The sequence below is a fragment of the Pezoporus flaviventris genome, unplaced genomic scaffold (genome assembly GCF_033815535.1).
Source record: "Pezoporus flaviventris isolate CSIRO_AGI_PZ_B2104156 unplaced genomic scaffold, CSIRO_AGI_Pfla_v1 ptg000080l, whole genome shotgun sequence".
Lineage (NCBI taxonomy): Eukaryota > Metazoa > Chordata > Aves > Psittaciformes > Psittacidae > Pezoporus > Pezoporus flaviventris.
In genome coordinates, this window is record NW_026892628.1 from 659,318 (window position 1) to 676,280 (window position 16,963).

The window sequence follows — 16,963 nt, forward strand, 5'->3', positions numbered from 1 at the left end:
GCCGGTGCCACATCCCTCATCCACGGCTTCCTTGCGGATCCCGGCACAGCTCTGCCCATGGAGGCCGGTGCCACATCCCACATCCACGGCTTCCCTGCGGATCCCGGCACAGCTCTGCCCATGGAGGCCGGTGCCACATCCCACATCCCACATCCAGCGCTGCCCATGGAGGCCGGTCCCACATCCCACATCCAGCTCTGCCCATGGAGGCCGGTCCCACATCCCACATCCAGCTCTGCCCATGGAGGCCGGTCCCACATCCCACATCCAGCTCTGCCCATGGAGGCCGGTCCCACATCCCACATCCAGCTCTGCCCATGGAGGCCGGTCCCACATCCAGCACTGCCCATGGAGGCCGGTCCCACATCCCACATCCCACATCCCACATCCAGCGCTGCCCATGGAGGCCGGTCCCACATCCCACATCCCACATCCCACATCCACTGCTCCATCCCCAGCCCTGTCCATGGGGCAGGGCTGGGTCACGTGACCAAGGGTCACTCCTGAGGCGGCAGGAGCTGAGGGAGGCGCCGCCATCTTGGGGCTGTGTGTGCTGAGGGGAGCGGGGCTCGTGCCCGGCTGCGGCGCTGGCTGCAGGGTGTGTGGGGTTCCCTGAGTACCAAGGAGGCTCCATGGGGTGGTGCGGGGTTGGGCTGTTGTGGGGGGTGCCATGGGTGCTCTGTACCTCTTGTCCTTCAGGTCTGTGTCAGCTCTGCCCATGGTGCAGTCCAGAAACGGCCCTTGGGGTGGGGGGGGGTCGGAGTTAGGATTGGAACAGATGCGAGGGGACAGCGCGGCTGTTCTCACTGCCAGGAGCAGGGAGGTGTAAAAGGAGGGTGGCAGGCACCAGTCATGGAGGAGATGGGTGCTGCTGGCCCGCGGGCCGTGGCTGAGCAGGCTCACACCAGGGCCTCATGAGCGCCCTGCGGTCTCCAGCCTGTTCGCCTCATTCGCCACTGTTCTAACCCAAACTTGGCTTCTGAGGCAAACCCCTTCCTCAGCGGCGGGTTCTGCCCTCCAGGTGGAAGTGCAGGAAGAGCAGCGTTCCCCTTCCTTACGGAAGCAGATGTGGGACGTGGGTTTGTGCGTTCTGTAGTTGCAGATGCACCAGTGCTGCTGGTGGGTGTGTGCATTTGACTGGGTTGCCCAAATCCCAGGCATCAGGCGTCCCAGGTTCTAATGAATAATAGAGGAATTCTGTCTTAATAACACAAGGTTCATTTGCTACATAGAGATGTGATTTTCATCTAACGTACCTATAAACCCTCCTGGATTACTGGAAATAAAGCCGTTTTAGCGATGGTTTTTCTTCCGTATTTCAAATAGCCGATTGCTGCAAAACAATCCCACTTGTTCCTGCTGTTTGTGAAACAACACGGAGTTACCCCACCGGAAATCGGAGCCATTGAGCTTGTAAATGAGAGTGACAGACTTGGCACAAAGCTGCGTTTGCTGGGAATAGCTTGGGATTGCCATCAGAGCGGTGCCTGCTTCTGGTTAGTGTAACTACAGGTCACAGAATCAGAATGGTCTGGGTTGGAAAGAACCTTAAGATCATCCAGTTCCAACCCCCCTGCCATGGGCAGGGACACCTCACACTAAACCATGGCACCCAAGGCTCTGTCCAACCTGGCCTTGAACACCACCAGGGATGGAGCATTCACAACCTCCCTGGGCAACCCATTCCAGTGCCTCACCACCCTCACAGTAAAGAACTTCCTCCTTATATCCAACCTAACCTCCCCTGTTTCAGTTTGAACCCATATACACAGCTTTGTAATAGCTACTAAATCCTGTAAAAGGGCTCCAACGAAAAGGAATTCACCACGTATCACAGTGACCTTCCGCTGCTTTTCATTTTAGGACGTCTGGAAGGCGTTACCAGCAAACGTAATAGGTTTTGACAAGTTTCAGGAAGGATTTGAAGACTGCAGCCACTTCGGAGCGCCTCCACAGGCCGTTTCCGAGAAGCATGAAGGCATTGCTGCCTGCAGTTATTTAATGACAAGGAATAACAACGGGGAAGAGCTTCCTTCTAGCTGAATCTCTGAAAATGGGTGGCACTGCTCTTGTCCTTTGTCTTGTTTTGCAATTAATTCAAGAGACAAAAGCTTCTGTTGGGAATTGCATTCCCAGAAAAACAGTAAAATACCAAAGTAAGTGAAACGCAGACATTTCACAAGCAGAAAGAAACATAGCACAATGTTGGGAGTTCATTATTTGTTAGGCATAAAAAGGAATGCTATGGGCTGTTGCAGATGCACTCATCCGAATGACAGGGATGCCTGAACAGTAGTTGTAGCTGGAGGTCTGGCTTACAGGTAATTGTAACAGTGTTGTTTATGTGCCTGTAAGAAATTAGGAAGAGAATATTTCTGCATTTATTCAAACACTTTCCTAGCATTCAGGAAATGTCCTGGAAACGCGGACAAGCTTTTCCCTTTGTTCTGTTACAATTTGCTTTCAATCTGGATTTTTTATTACGTTGTCATTCTAGTGCTAAATAAAATAACTTCTCTTCTGTGTTTTGCAGCAGGAAATCCCACCACCTTTAGGGAAGAAGGCTTAGCCAATGTCTCCACTCTGCTTGTGGACAAAGAAACCAATTCCCTGTTCGTGGGAGGCAGAGATGCAGTGTTCGCTCTGGACTTGAATAATATTTCTAGAGAAATAGCAAGGGTAAATGAAAGATCTTTTTTTTCCATACCTTCATTGAAAAGAAATACTTTGCTTGTGGATTTCTTCAGGTGAACATCATGCTCTGAGTTTAAGTGACTACAAGTATTACTATTTCAAGGCTTGATACTTTATCACAGGATCTTCATTATAATCAGGTATCTGTTATCATCAGGTTTTTATTATGCTTTTGAAGAGGTGTAGAAAAATGCTTCTTTACCCCACAAGGTCAAAGGTAGGATTATTTAGGGATATTTGACACATAATGTTGTGGGGGAAAAAAATAGGTAATTGCAACATAGCACCTCACAAGTGTTTCTGGCTTTTAGGAATACTGGTTTGCTACACAGGAAAGGCAGCTGGAATGTATTCATAGAGGAAAGGACAAGGTAGGAACTTCTGTTGTTAGTAACTGAAATAAAAATGGTGACAGGATCAAGCCTCTTTGTACCAAATTCAGAGTCCTGTCAGCGTGTTGGGTTATTTTGCTTGCTGCTAAGACACGGGGAGATTGTCAGGTGCAATCCACTCCACTGTACAGCTTTTCTGTTGATTTTCTGTTTTAGGTAAGATGCCAGAACTACATCCTCTTCCTCCATAAGATAAATGCCTCTTACTTGTATGTCTGTGGAACCAACGCCTATCACCCAGCTTGTGATTACATGGTAATTAGGTTTGAATAAAGGGTTTCCTGCAGATATTTGAGCAGTGTGGCAGATCTTTAAACCCTTTGCTCAAAATATTCCTGTTGAAAACTTTCCTAATTCTTTTATAGCAGTACGAAAGACCAGAAGGTGACTTCTCATCCTGTTTAAATGATCCTTTGACATAGGTTATCCATGGGACAAACATCAGCTTGCAAGGAAGAGCTGAGGAGAGCAGAGGAAAGTGTCCCTTTGAACCAACTCAGAAGTATGCATCTGTTTTTGTAGGTGTGTTTGGACTGACAGGAAACCTGAAATGAGTTTCCTCCTCTAAACTAAGCTATTGGATACCATTACCCTAATTCTAGTTTTGCTTCCCAAATCTAATTTGTTCCTTACCGGATGGCTTTGCATTTGAGAAAGAAGTACTTTATACTTGTTTGTTTCTTCCAAATCTTTCCAGATGGGGAATTTTACTCAGCTACTTCAAATAACTTTTTGGGCACAGAACCTATAATACTTCGCAGCATGAGAAATCGTGTAAGGACAGAGTTTAAAACGTCATGGCTAAATGGTAAGAGGTTTTTTTATATCTTTCAGTCTCTTGAACTTCAGTTTGGTGTATGAATTCTCTCTGGAGTGCAGCAGGATGTGATGGGTTGGTTTTGTAATGTGAGCTTTTGAATTAAGGACAGAATGTAAAAGACGTTTGTGAGCATGGACTGCACGGATGAAATGAGCCACAGCCCTTGCCATTTATGAACGCATAGTTCCTTCTCATAACATTGGATAGAGTCATAAATACTTTTCAGCCTTTTCACTAGTCCACAAAAATAGTTCAATTTGGATAAATTTTAAAAGAATATTTGGAATTTGTGTTTTTCTTGGAATAAACTTCAGTGTTTTGTGTGTTTGTGTTTCAGAACCAAGCTTTGTCAGCATGGAAATAGTAGAGGAAAGTGAATCTAATCCAAATGGAGATGATGATAAAATTTATGTCTTCTTCACCGAAACAGCTGTTGAATTTGAATTCTATGACAAGCTGCTGGTGTCCAGAATTGCCCGTGTCTGCAGAGTTAGTGTCTGAAGTATAAAGGTTTTGATTAGTGTATTGCAGATGAAGTTTCGTACTCGAGTGATTGACACTGGCATCCACACTGCCTGACCAAAGAGAACTCTCTTGTGTGCAGTTATTTCTCAACTAGCTTCCACTTTCTTGTTAGAACACAACCAGCTATTCAGGTTGCATTTCACATTTCAACCTTTTTGCCTTTGCCTTTGAACTGAGACTTCTATTGAAAGGCCAACTATATTTTTCGACACATCAACGCTGTTATGAATATGACACCTTTTTCCTGATGCATCCTACAGTGCTTATGTTATTCCTTCATTTAGGGGGATCTCGGTGGAAAACGTGTCTTGCAGAGAAGATGGACATCGTTTCTAAAGTCCCGCCTTGCCTGTTCCATTCCAGAATTGAACTTCCATTTCAATATTGTCCAGGACATCTTTTTACTTAGGAGAAGGAGGTGGCAGGACAGCATATTTTATGGCATTTTTTCCCAGCAATGGTGAGATAGAGGGCTGTGTTCATGCTGGAGTTTGGAATGAATGGAGGGAAGGGTTCTCACTGCAGTGGGACTAGCCTGGGTACAGCCATTTGGCTTTAACTCAGAGCCAGAAGCTACCAGCTACTTGCATTGCATGTTTTAATGGACTACATTTGGTTTTCTTACAGCTTGATCCAAGTGAGCAAACATTATCACCTGAAACAAAACAGGTTTGATTCCTGGGCCAAAGCCTTCAGTTAGAGACTAACCAAAAACTTCTCCTAAGCCAAGTTTTGAGAGTTATGTTTTCTCTAGTTGGATGGTGGGGCAATTAAAACTCATTACATAGAAAATTACATAATGACATGCACAAAGCCTTGCATTCTTCTGGTCCTTATGGCACTAAAGGAAATAGCTGACATTTCAAGGTGCAGAATTATTCTCCTGCTCCAAAAGTAGTATGTGTCATGGTCTGCTTGTCCAATGTCATGTTCTGTGGAAATGAAAACAGAACTCCAAACAAAAAACCATCCAAGTTTTAGGGTTCAGTGGGTTTTTCTTAATGCTCTGACTCATGAAGAAAAACAAGACAAAGTGAATCAAAACTCTGAATATCCAAAAGTACCAAAGGAGCCATGTTTTGTAAAAGCATCAGATTTAGAAGAATGCAGCAGAGTCACCACCGTGCAGCTTAACCTGCTGCCACCTATTTACTCATCACTTTATCCCCACTAGAGCTTTGGTGGGTGTCCATGACAGCAGGTTTTATTCCTGCTTCTGGCAGGTTGGGTTCCGTGTGGCCTAAGAGAGGAATTTGTAGAACATTTATTCCTTTGGCTGTATCATACCCTGGGAGACCTGAAATCATGTCAGTGTCTGATCCAGACGCTCCTAAAAGGCTCCCTCCATTTTCAGGCATTATCTTGAGACACGTTGTAATTGGAGGCAAAGAGGGAATTGTGGTTTTCAGGAAGATGAGTTAAAGGGATTAGAAGAAGAATTAATGGTTTGTGCCAGAAGTGAGGAGCCAAAGGGAGGAGAATCCTTTCAGAACATTGATTACCATATACTTGGGCTCATGGGCCTGTCCACAAGAGAGGTTGTCAGAGGTTCTCATTCTCTGTGTTCCAGTTTATTTGAGGGTGGTTACTTGATATTTAACAAATATTTAATACCATCTTTACTGGTGGTTTTGGTTTATTCTCAGTGAATCATGAAAACTGCAACAGAGAAGGATTTTTACTGTTAGGTGTCTTTTGACTAATCCTGAGAAAGATCAGTGTGCACTGCGGGGGGGGGGGGGGTACACTATTTCTTTCTTTATAACAAAAATAAAACCTGCTTTTCTTTTGTGTGTTGTTCTGTTTTCTACCAAGGGGAAGATTAGACATATCAGCTGTTTGTGCCTACAGTATGAAAACTATTCAGGAAGTCTTCTCCAAAGGAAGCTACAAGGGACCAGTAACTGTGGAACATTCCCCTGTTAAGTGGATGGTTTACAGGGGAGAAGTGCCAGTTCCACGTCCTGGTGCTGTAAATATGAATTTACCTGTTCTAATTAAAAACCAGCCTCTGGAATGTCTTTTTTTACCACTAAAAATGCAGTGTGTGCAATCACACCAAAGCTCCTAGAAAAGCCTCCTTGCCACAAGCTGCGGGGTTATTGGCTAGTTCATACAGCAAAAGAATGTGGTTTACCTTTTGATGATAAGTAGAAATAACTGAATGTTTAGAGGGAAATGCACCTTTTCTCTATACCTCAATGAAATGAAAACCCAAGCATCCCCATGCGTGTTGTGTTTTGTTCCTAGTGCATAGATAACTCTGCCCGGAGGATGGGGTATAACACTTCTACTGACTTGCCTGACAAAGTCCTGCAGTTTGTTAGAGATCACCCTCTAATGGATGATTCTGTAAATCCAATTGGTGACAGCCCCGTGCTGCTGAGGAGAGGCTCAAACTACACCAGGATCGTGGTGGACAGAGTCACTGGCCTCGATCAACAAACGTACGATGTTATGTTTCTGGGAACAGGTAAGAGCTGCTATTGCAGGAAAAGAGACTCCCCATTGTTCTGTATTTTGTGCCAGATTTTTATTTTTGAGACTTCAAAAAAGGGCAATTCCTCATCAGCTCTGTTTGAAGTTTTGCATTCAGAAGCTGTCTTGCTAGTTTAATATTTTCATCCCACTTAGATTAACTGTGTTTTTCTTGTTGGACATTAAAAGGTTTTCTTTAGAAACTTTCCATATCAAAGGAGGCTTCACATCATATTTGCAAATTCAGGGATTGTTTGAGGTCTGGAAAAAAAAAAATAAATCATTGCTCCTCTCATTGAAAGCAAAAATGAGAATTGCTTTGAAGACTTTCAGAAATTCCCTGTGCCCAGGAATGGCTGCTAATCCTCCCATTTCAACCTGAACGACCAGGCTAAAACGTTATGCTATGTTTAAACAAGCTTCTCTTTAGAAATACATTTCATTTGCTGTAGATGATGGATATTTGCATAAGGCTCTCAATTGTGATGGGGAAATGCTCATTGTGGAAGAGCTGCAGCTGTTCCTGGCTCCGGAGCCTGTACAATCTCTCCAGTTGTCTTCTGAAAAGGTAGAGCTTCCATCCCTGCATGTGGAAGGGGCTGCTGTAGTGCCTTGTCTTCTGTGGTGTTCTCCTGGCTTTTAAATAACCTGTAAATGTCTCTGTCTGTCTAGATAGATAATTCTGCTTCTATTATGTATTTGTCAATAACAGAAGCAGGAAACATTTTTCTGGAGAAGAATGTGTGGGTGTCAGAGTATAACTGAAACAAGCCTTTCTGTTCTTGAAGAAGTTAGGGAAGGAACTCTTGTCATTTTACTGTGGAAACAGGGACTGGTTTCCATGCTGTGGAAAGCTGAGGGGGTTTCTCATATCCCCATCACTTCTGACAAGATCTTTAGTTTACTGATACTTTTAATAAGCACAATTAGGAAATAAGAGCTTGAAATCTCCCTATTGCAAAACAACTCCCTCCCCGTTTCCAGGGAATGCTCTACGGAGGGTCCCAGTCTCAAGTGGTGCAGCTTCCAGTGTGCCAGTGCCACCGCTACAGGTACTGCATGGATTGCATCCTGGCAAGGGATCCCTACTGCGCCTGGGCTCCAGCTGCTCACGGATGTGTCTCAGTGGCAGAACACACTGCTCGTTCAATGTAAGTAAAGAGCTGGTTTCCAGCTGCGCACCTGATGGGAGATTGCTTTATCGGTGCACTCTTAACATCTATAGCACAAGACTCAGGTGTTTCCTAGAACTGGAGTGGTACATCTGAAACACTTCTGGGCTGTGCTTGCATCTCTTTGGGTTTTGGTGGGTTTTGTTGTTTCCTTCTTTCGTTTTTTTTTCCAGGCATTTAATTCAAAGTGTGAAAGCCGGGGATGCCTCCAGCTGCCTTAGTGGAGGTATGTGAATGTCTGGGTTAAGAAACAACAGTTGACCTTGATGTGATCAAAATGCTTATTCAGTTTATGCTTTCTAGAATTCCTCACTAGAGCAGCTTGCTCCAAGCCCCTGTGTCCGACCTGGCCTTGAACACTGCCAGGGATGGGGCAGCCACAGCTTCCCTGGGCACCCTCACAGGGAAAAACCACCAAAAAGCTCATCTCAATCTCCCCTCTAATAATAAGGCCAGAAAGATGTCACTGTCAGACCTGTGAGCGATGGGAGCTCTTTGTCTTTACCCCTTAGCTGTTCGTTGCCCATTGGCAAGACCGGTGAATTAGATTTTACCTTTATTGAAATATTTGGTTATGTAAATGAAATGAAACCCCAGTGTTCTGACTTAAAAAAATGTCTTCATCATTTCAGAAAACAGTGTGAGGAAAATTCCCGTTACTCTTGGAAACAACGTTCATCTTCAGTGTGCTCCCCTGTCCAATCTGGCAAGCATAGTGTGGAAGTTTAACGGGAGCAGGATTCAGGCCGAGGCCTCAAGATATCTCCTCTATGATGGAGGAATGGCAATACTTAACGTGACAGCAGACATGGCCGGGTTCTATGATTGCCTCTCGGTAGAGAAATCCAAAGGGAAAGAGTTCCTTGTCACGGTGGCCCGCTATGCCCTTTATGCCCAAGAAAAGCCAGAGGAAGCAAATATTATTGCCACAGCTAATAAGCATAAGGAAACAGAAGCTGTAGGGTTTCAGTCTTCAGTACCAGCTCCTTCACTGAAGGAGGCAGCAAAGCAGGAGTCTGCAGAGAGCCAGAGAGAGAAGCTCATTTTAAAACTCCTGGGGGCTGGGTCTGCTCTTCTTGGCTGTATCTTGTTGGTTTTGAGCTTCCACAAGAGTCATTTATCTCTGCCTTGGAAGAGCAGGGAAACCAGCCCAAACCGCACTGGTAGAGCTGGCTCAGGAAGCCCAGCACTGGCTGCAGAGGGGCTGGGCTGTGAAAGGAAATGTTCAGCCACACAAACGGACAGGTCATGAAGCCCTGCTCAGGAGCTTGCTGTGAGGAGCACAGCACCAGCACACAGCTTCACCCAGAGCTCTGGGAGCTTGTGGCCCACAGAGCTCTTTGGTGAAGGGGACGCGATGTGTCCTGTTAAGGAATGTGGAATATCAATTTAGGTAGGAGGCAGAAACTCTGAGTTGAAGACAAGCTGTGTTGTGTATTACACAGATGTGTTACCAGTTACTGCTTTTAAAAGCAAGTTTCCTTGTTTGGGTGCCTTTTTTACATGATAGAACCATAAGAATAAATTTCTTTCAAAACCTGATCCTGATCCACTTTTCTGTAACGGGGGGGCAGGGTTGCCCAGTTCCAGAGGCTGATGCTTCAGGAGCTATTCATAGTTGGCATTTAATGTTTCACCTTCAGACTTTCTGTTTAATCTACAAATAGCAACTAATTAAGTTTCCCAGTGCCCCAAGAGGTTGCTACTCTCCTCATTTCACATGTGAGGTTAAATTACTTGTCACTGACCACAGTGAGTATTGGTGTCAGATCTGGTGCTTTGTTAGAACTTCCCGAGTCATCTTCATGTATATTTTCTTTCTCTATTTTCCTCTGCTTTCCCTTTATTTAGGCTTTCAAAACACATTCCACACTTCCTTTTTCTGTGTTTTTAGTGACCTTTATGATACATCTTCCTCTGTCCCAAAATGTCATGAATCAACTTGCATACAGCATCCTTGTTCAGAACTGAGTTCTGAGGTGTGTGGATTGTAGCTCCTTTTGTACGAGCCTACTGAAAGCCAAGCCCCTGAGACCCTTTTTTATTCATGCTCTAATAAATGGTCTCTTATATTTGGCAAATAACATGGGTTCTGGACAAAAGGCAGCGCTGCCTCTCACTGTCAGATGTGAATCAAGTGTGAGGTGGATGCTCCTCTAGACACAGACAACTCATTTCTGTCCAGTTTTCATGTAGCTATGAGAGGAGAAACCTCCCTGGAAATGATTCTCCTGTGTGGAAGTTTGTACCAGGTGCAGAAAGACACCTACTGTCAAGTTAAACAGGAATGCTTGGAAATGAGGACGATGTGTATGGATACCTGTTTAGGGAGAGAGACCAGACAAGCGCTGTGTAGTGTTCTTTCTCCCTTAAAACGTAAATAGTTCAAGCTTCTCTCCATTGGAGCAAAGCCCCAGTCTCTTCTTTTAGGCTGCCTTCTTTCTCCCAGGATCAAATTATTCTTCTGTTACACTTCATAACAACAGGTTCTTGTTGTATTATCTTGTGTATTATCTGGCAATACCACAGAAGGAAGGTGAGGCCAGTTGTTGAATTTGCAGGAAGCAAATTCCTGGATCATTGTGGCTGTTGACACCGCTACTTACAGCAGTGCTTGTGCTTCCCATGGGAGGATGTAATGGGAACACCACCAGCCTTTCTAGCAAGGTGAAGCCATGGGCACGATGTATGGACAAGAGAACTATCTACAGTGGACAGCTGAAAATCAGAAGACTGGAGAGTTGCTGGCATCCTGCCATGCCAAGACCTGCCTGGAGGTGATTGTACCACAGCGACGCAGAAACCAGATCTGAGGTGCATATCTTGTCTCACAGCTTGAAAGGGAGTATACTTCCTTGCAGGGTTCCTTTACCTATATTCCAACTCCCTACATGCAAAGGGCTATGTGGAAATTAAGGATGCAGAGTGGGTAGTGCTATGGAACTAATAACGTAGGAAATCAAAATTGCCATTCTCATCTTTGGGGACACTTCCTCTCTTCCCAGAGAGGAAGAAAGTGCAGATGAAATATAAAACCCCATTTCAGAAAATCCTCACAAGGCGACCAGCATTTGGGTTTAGCTCAATTCCTGCTGATCTAATTACCCTAATTTAGATGTGTAAAATAATTAGCTTCCAAGAGAAGTTTGCAGGTAAGTTCCAGTTAACAGGTCGATACAAAAGACACTGTGCACTACTTTCAGGAGTTAGTTTTGGTGCAATTTTAGTCCTTTTGTCCTTGTTTGCAGCATGGCATGGGGAGAGAGAGTGGATGTGGGGCAAGAAGCCTGGTGTGGCAGAGCTGGGGTGGCCTTTGAGCTGCAGGGGCTCCTGGGGGGCAGAGGCTCCTTGCCAGCTCCGTGCCGGCTATCACAGATGAGGGCTGCGGGAGCTGCTCTGGCCGCAGCAGCAGCACACTGGGAGGGGCTGATTGCCCATTACCCACCCTGCTTCCCATCGCCTGTTCAGCTTCCTTATTCCCAGGGTATTATCCCATTTCATAAAATTTATTCATGGTTTATGTTAATTTTCCACTTGTTTAAATGACTTTGTAAGAGCCTGAACCACAGTGAGCATCCTATTGCTGATAGCAGATGTCTAGACTCAGAAGAGAGAACAGCATTTGTGTTTCCATGACCAGCCAGTGCCCAGTGCAGTGCTGGGATCCAGCCCGCGGGGTTGGGAACCTGGGGATCCAGGGGGTTGGGGGTCTGGGGCTCAAGGATTCAGGGATCTGGGAATCCGGGGGCTTGGGGATCTGGGGGTCCAGGGGGTAAGGGGTCTGAGGGGCTTGAGGATCTGGAGGCCTGGGGGGTGCAGGCGCTCGAGGATCCAGGGGTCCGCGGCCCGGAGGACCTGTGGCCCCGAGGCTCGGGGCTCCGGGGCCGACTCTCCCCGGTTGTGCCCGGCAGGTGGTGCCGCCGAGCCGGCCCCGGCCCCGGGAATAAAGTCGGGAGAAAGAGCGGAGAAATGTGACCGAGCCGGGGCAGCTGGCGGCGGGAGGAAGCGGATAGGGAAGAGAGGAAAGAGAGGAGAGGAGAGGGGGATAAAGGAACAAAGCCAGCGCCGTCCAGGAGGCGGCCGCGCCGCTCGGGAGGCCCCCGGGGGCCGCCGCTTTGTCTGCAGGGGCTGCCGAAACCGCCGCTTACCCCCGGTGCCCCCCCCCAGCCCCGTGCCGGGGGTAGGAGGGTCCCGGGAGGCCGGGGCTGCTGCAGCGGCCGGTACCGCCCGGCACCGCCCGGCTCTGCCCGGAGCTGGGGGCGCGGCCGGGGGGATCCGCGCGGCTCCGGCCCTCGCTGCCCCGCACGCTCCGGGATCGCCGCGGGTTGGAGCCGGGAGCAAAACTCTGAAGATTTCCAAGTGAAATTCCGGAGGAAATTTAAAGAGCATCCGGATCCGGAGAAAGAGAGAAGGAGGAAGGGAGAAATAAATCAGAACGTGGAGAGGAGCCCCGGCGGCTGGAGAAAGGACGGGAGAGGAAGAAGCTGACACCCGGCAGAGATGGGGTGAGACCGGCACTTTCTTGTTCTTTCATCGCTTTTATTACTCATTGCTGCTGTGCTGTTTTTAAGGTAATGGCGAAAAGAACTGAAAGGTTTAAATTGCACACACACACACACACACACACACACCACTTGCAGGCTTTAAAGTTTAGACTTGCCTTTTGTTTTATGGGTTAGAAAGAAGGTAATTGCAAATCTCTGCAAGCTCTTTAAGTAAACTCGCACGTAAGGGAGTTCCCTGGTGATCTGTATGTTGTACGAAATCCAGAGTGAGAGGCTGCAGTCGGGTTGTGTTCCCAAACTTTTCCAGAAGTTAGAAATCGGGGATTTAGTTTGGCTGTTGTGACTTTGGCAGTCAGTAAAATGGATCCTGTTTGCATTTCTAAATGGATAAATAGCTCTTGAAAATCCCTGATGATGTAGTTCATGAGCCCTCTCAGATTTTCCAGGGGTGCAGTAATGCTGCGTGGCTGTGCTGTGGATTTTGGCATGGCAACAGCAGCTTAGCCTGGCATTTAATTTATGTCCTAGTTGTGAGTCTCAGCCGTGTAACTTTAAGGAATTGACGTGTTGTGAGTTTCTCCAGCAGTCAAGTCGTGGTGGCTGTTTGAAGGCACAGTGGAGCTGGAGGAAGCCTGTCTGACTCCCTCTGAGCGTGTGGGTTTGACAATGCAAGAGAAATAAAGAACGTTCTTAGGGGCTTCTTTGCCTTCTGCTAATTTTCCTCCTGAACTGCCTACATGAAATGATGGCACAGTCACACACAGATTCAAGAGGCAGGAGAGGTGAAGAATCAAAAGTGACAGAACTGTAATGCTGGCAGAGGTCCTTTGAAGCTGGCAGAGTCTGTGCTGAGCCAGGTTATATCAGAAAGTGCCCCTATTCCCTGTAACTTTTCCTCTGATCCATGAAGTTACTGTAAAACTTGGAAGGGTTTAACAAGCACATTCCTTGGACCAGCTCTTATCAGAGGCAGTGGGTGAATACTTTCTGGACCTACTGCAGGGACACCAACAGCTCCCATGGAAGTGCTGGGATGGTGCCACCCTCTCAGCCCGCTTCCACTTCACTGGGTAATTGTAGTGGTGTAATAGCAAAACTGGTGTTAAGCCAGAGATGACGTTTTCACCCAAAATTCCTTATTTCCACTTAACTCCTGAGATGAAAGTGTCTTTTTGCTTGCCCATTGCTCACATGGGGATATTGAGTAGCTTTCAGCAGCATTTAGGTTACTCTGGGTACAAAAGAGATTAAAAGCACATCACCTCTTACAGCACATCCTGGCAGTTGATTTTAGTTAACTTGGTTTTAAAGCGGAGATTCTGGTTTCATTCCTCTGTTAGATTTCTTTGTAACATCATGTTCTAGTTCTCTTGGATAAATTCTCTGTGGACTCCTGTGTATCTGCTGTACTACCGTGGGATTAGCTCTTCCTCTCAGTTGTAAATAACGTGCGATCCTGAGGGAGGTGAATTTAACTCCTAGCTGAGGCTTCAGCTGCCGCTTCCATATCCCTGACTGCTGATGTCAAATAGGAATACAGGCGGAGGCAACTTAATGCCTTCTGATTTGGGCAGCGCAGTTTGCCCGCCTGTCACATACAGCAGGCAGATGCAGGCACACACTCTGACCCCTGCTGAGCAGGCAATTTGAACTGGCCTTGTCAAAGAGGCTGCTGCTGCTGCTTCTGGAGCTCTGGCAAGGGCAGGCTGGAAATAGCAGCAGATCTTGGGGCCTTTCTAGTGAATCAGAGCAGGCGGCTGTGCCTGGAAGTACTACGAGTGCTGCAGCCTCGGTTGAAGAGGCAGCATGTGTTGGAGGCATGGAGCATTTTGAAACGTGCTTCTCTCTCCACTCCTCTGCTTCTAATTATCACTGGACATATTTTCTGGAGTGTGTAAAGAATGACTTAGCCCCAGGCAGGCTCTGCTGGTGCTGAACTGCTGTGCAGGCTTCCAGCAAGGGGCTGTGTCTCAAAGGAGCGGGCTGCTGGAGCTTAGTGGCAGGAGTAACGGTTGTCCCAGAGAAGTGAGTGCCCAGGTTGTGCTGTAGCCACCCAGCAGCGCAGCGTTCAGATGCTCTCTACATGGAGACTGGTTTCCAGAAGCAAAACATCTCTCTCGGCTGTGTTGTGTCTTTAAACACCCTCCATCCCCTGTCTCTGTGCCTGACCTTGCATGCTTGTGGCTGTTCCCCACGCTGCTCCCACAGGAGCATGTTCAGCCAGGGTTCCCCTGCTGCCCTTTATCTGCAGGCAGGCTGTGTGTGAGGCAGCTGCTTTTCATTCCTGTGCTAAGCCCTGCTGGGAGCTGGGGGTGGCAGAAGGGAAAGCAGCCCCGTGCCAGCCCCCAGTGCTGCACCTTCCCTTTGTGGCTGGGGGTTGGTCTGGCCTCCTTCAATCCCATCTGGACACTAGCACCAACTATGCATTTTCCCCAAGGTCGCATTATGCAGCACATAATGAAAGCGAAGCTGCAGCTAAGAGGGTTTGAAAACCTGCCTGGTGGTTAGAACAAAGGGCTGGGAATCACTCCTCCCAACCTTGGTTCCCAAAGCAGTTTTGCAGTTCAGTGTCCTGAGGCTAGTGCCCAAATCCTGGGTAAGCAGTATCAAAGCACACTGCCTGCACCCGCTGACAGTCAAGTAGTAGAGTGCATTGGCTGTGGAGGGAGCTACACCCAGTCCCTGGCTCACAGGAAGGGTGAGACTTTGGGGAGAAATGCAAAGGGGAAGAGATGAGGCTTGACTCTCATTAACCCACGCTTCTTCCCCAAGCATCAAGGCACAGTACGAAATGCTCTGGAACATGCCTACTCTGTAGATGTGGTGCTTAGGGCCATGGCTTAGTGGTGGGCTTGGGAGCGTTAGGTTTGTAGCTGGATTTATCTTCAGGGTCTTGATTCCGTGATGCTGTGACATACAGTCAGCAGCTATTCAAGCTGCTGAGGGAAGATAAAAGGAAACAAAGACAGCCAGCAGTGGAGGAGGAGAGCTCGGTTCTTAGACCCCCTCCGTGCTCCACTTCTGCCTTTCGCAATTCGGGGCTCTGTCTGTCTGCAACACACACACATACGCACACATACACACACATACAGACACCCCCCCATACACACCGACACAGACACACATACACACACACACACCCCATTTCTGGCCCCCCCTTCTGTCACAGCCCTGGCTCTGTGGGGCTCACAGTGCTCTGCCTGCTGCTGGGGCAGAGGAGCACCGTGACACACCAGCAGAGCCTCCCTGCTGACTCAGCATGGCCACGGGCCGCCTGCCAGGGCCCAGCACAGCTCCTGTGCTCACATGCTCTGTGAGCACCCACCCTGGGAACCAGCCCTTGCCCAGGGAAAGCACTTTGGGGCAGATTGCAGGGAGAATTGAGAAGTTCCCAGCACAGCAGCTGGGAGATCCTGACCTCCTGCTGGGGCTGGCAATGGCCTTTAGCAGCAGACACTCTTTGGGGGGCTCGCTCATTGTGGCTGCACATTGAGCCCAGCCACAGTGCAAAAATACATTCCTAGGTGTGTGCAGGTCCTGCTGTCAGCGGGAGCATCGCATCCCAAACCCTTCCCTGCCCGGGGGGCTCAGAACTGTTCTGCCCGTGAGCCACAGAACCAAATGATTCCTGTGCTTTGATTCTGGTCTGATTTCTTGCAGGACCTTGTGGGCTTGGTTTGTAGATGAAGGGGGAGCACACACTGCCTGTGTGCAGAGCACAGTGTTTGGAGTGATTGTCCTCTCTGCATCCAAGTGCACAGAGGCTCCTTGCTCTGACAAGTAAATGAATATCTCTGCAATGAGAAGCTGCAGTGAGTGAGGAGGTGTAGGCTGGGGAGCAGCACATGGACTTCCCAGGGATGCCATTGCCTGAACCCCATTCAGGAGCACAGAGGCACATGCAGACCGAGCTCAGCCTCCCCAGCACATTCCAGCTGCTGCCTGCAGTGACTCAAAGACTTTATTCTAAACCTCAGACCTATTCACTCTTTGTGTTCCTGGGGTGCCTTGAACTCAGCCACCAAATCTCTCTCTTACACTTGTGTCTAGGCTTGAATCCTGCTCTTTTGTCACACACTGTGCTTAGGAACTTAAAACAGGACAGCAACATTAATACCAGTTCGGGGAATGGTCACTCTAAAAGCTTCCCTCTCCACAGCAAATGGGTTTCCTCTCCCTGGTCCTGCAGCAAAGGGTGGGGGCAAGAGAGCAGGATGTGGTAAGGAATTTGGGTAACGAAAGGGGCACCTCGCAGGCAGGATCGTGAGAACAAAAGAAATAGGGGGATATCAGTGGGAAAAATCTGCATTTCACAGAAGACCTGAGAACAAGGACAAAGCAAGTGTGCAGCCAGAAAGAGCCCCCTCCCCACACCTG

The 16,963-nt window shown here is 47.8% G+C and overlaps 1 protein-coding gene across 2 annotated transcripts; it reads left to right on the plus strand.

Annotated features, from left to right (window-relative positions):
• Positions 1 to 492: 492 nt before the first annotated feature.
• On the plus strand, positions 493 to 9,623 carry LOC133280198 (semaphorin-4E-like). Of its 2 annotated transcripts, none has more exons than XM_061474670.1 (15): positions 493 to 598; positions 1,864 to 2,156; positions 2,534 to 2,679; positions 3,006 to 3,065; positions 3,243 to 3,341; positions 3,509 to 3,608; positions 3,784 to 3,894; positions 4,244 to 4,395; positions 4,716 to 4,891; positions 6,247 to 6,403; positions 6,682 to 6,904; positions 7,362 to 7,477; positions 7,894 to 8,060; positions 8,255 to 8,307; positions 8,714 to 9,623. In XM_061474670.1, exons 2-15 carry the CDS (start codon positions 2,054 to 2,056, stop codon positions 9,331 to 9,333), a joined length of 2,283 nt encoding a protein of 760 aa, XP_061330654.1. In that variant the 5' UTR covers positions 493 to 598; positions 1,864 to 2,053; the 3' UTR covers positions 9,334 to 9,623. The 2 variants fall into 2 exon arrangements, with proteins under 2 accessions (XP_061330654.1, XP_061330655.1); XM_061474671.1 differs by having other exon boundaries at positions 501 to 637.
• Positions 9,624 to 16,963: the final 7,340 nt, after the last annotated feature.

What these genes read in the sequence shown, in the direction of transcription:
- LOC133280198 (XM_061474670.1), top strand. Translation starts at nt 2,054, where the DNA reads ATGGGTGGCACTGCTCTTGTCCTTTGTCTTGTTTTGCAATTAATTCAA. An exon ending in AAAAACAGTAAAATACCAAA is followed by an intron (nt 2,157 to 2,533) that starts GTAAGTGAAACG and finishes TGTGTTTTGCAG; the next exon opens with CAGGAAATCCCACCACCTTT. An exon ending in TAAAACGTCATGGCTAAATG is followed by an intron (nt 3,895 to 4,243) that starts GTAAGAGGTTTT and finishes TTTGTGTTTCAG; the next exon opens with AACCAAGCTTTGTCAGCATG.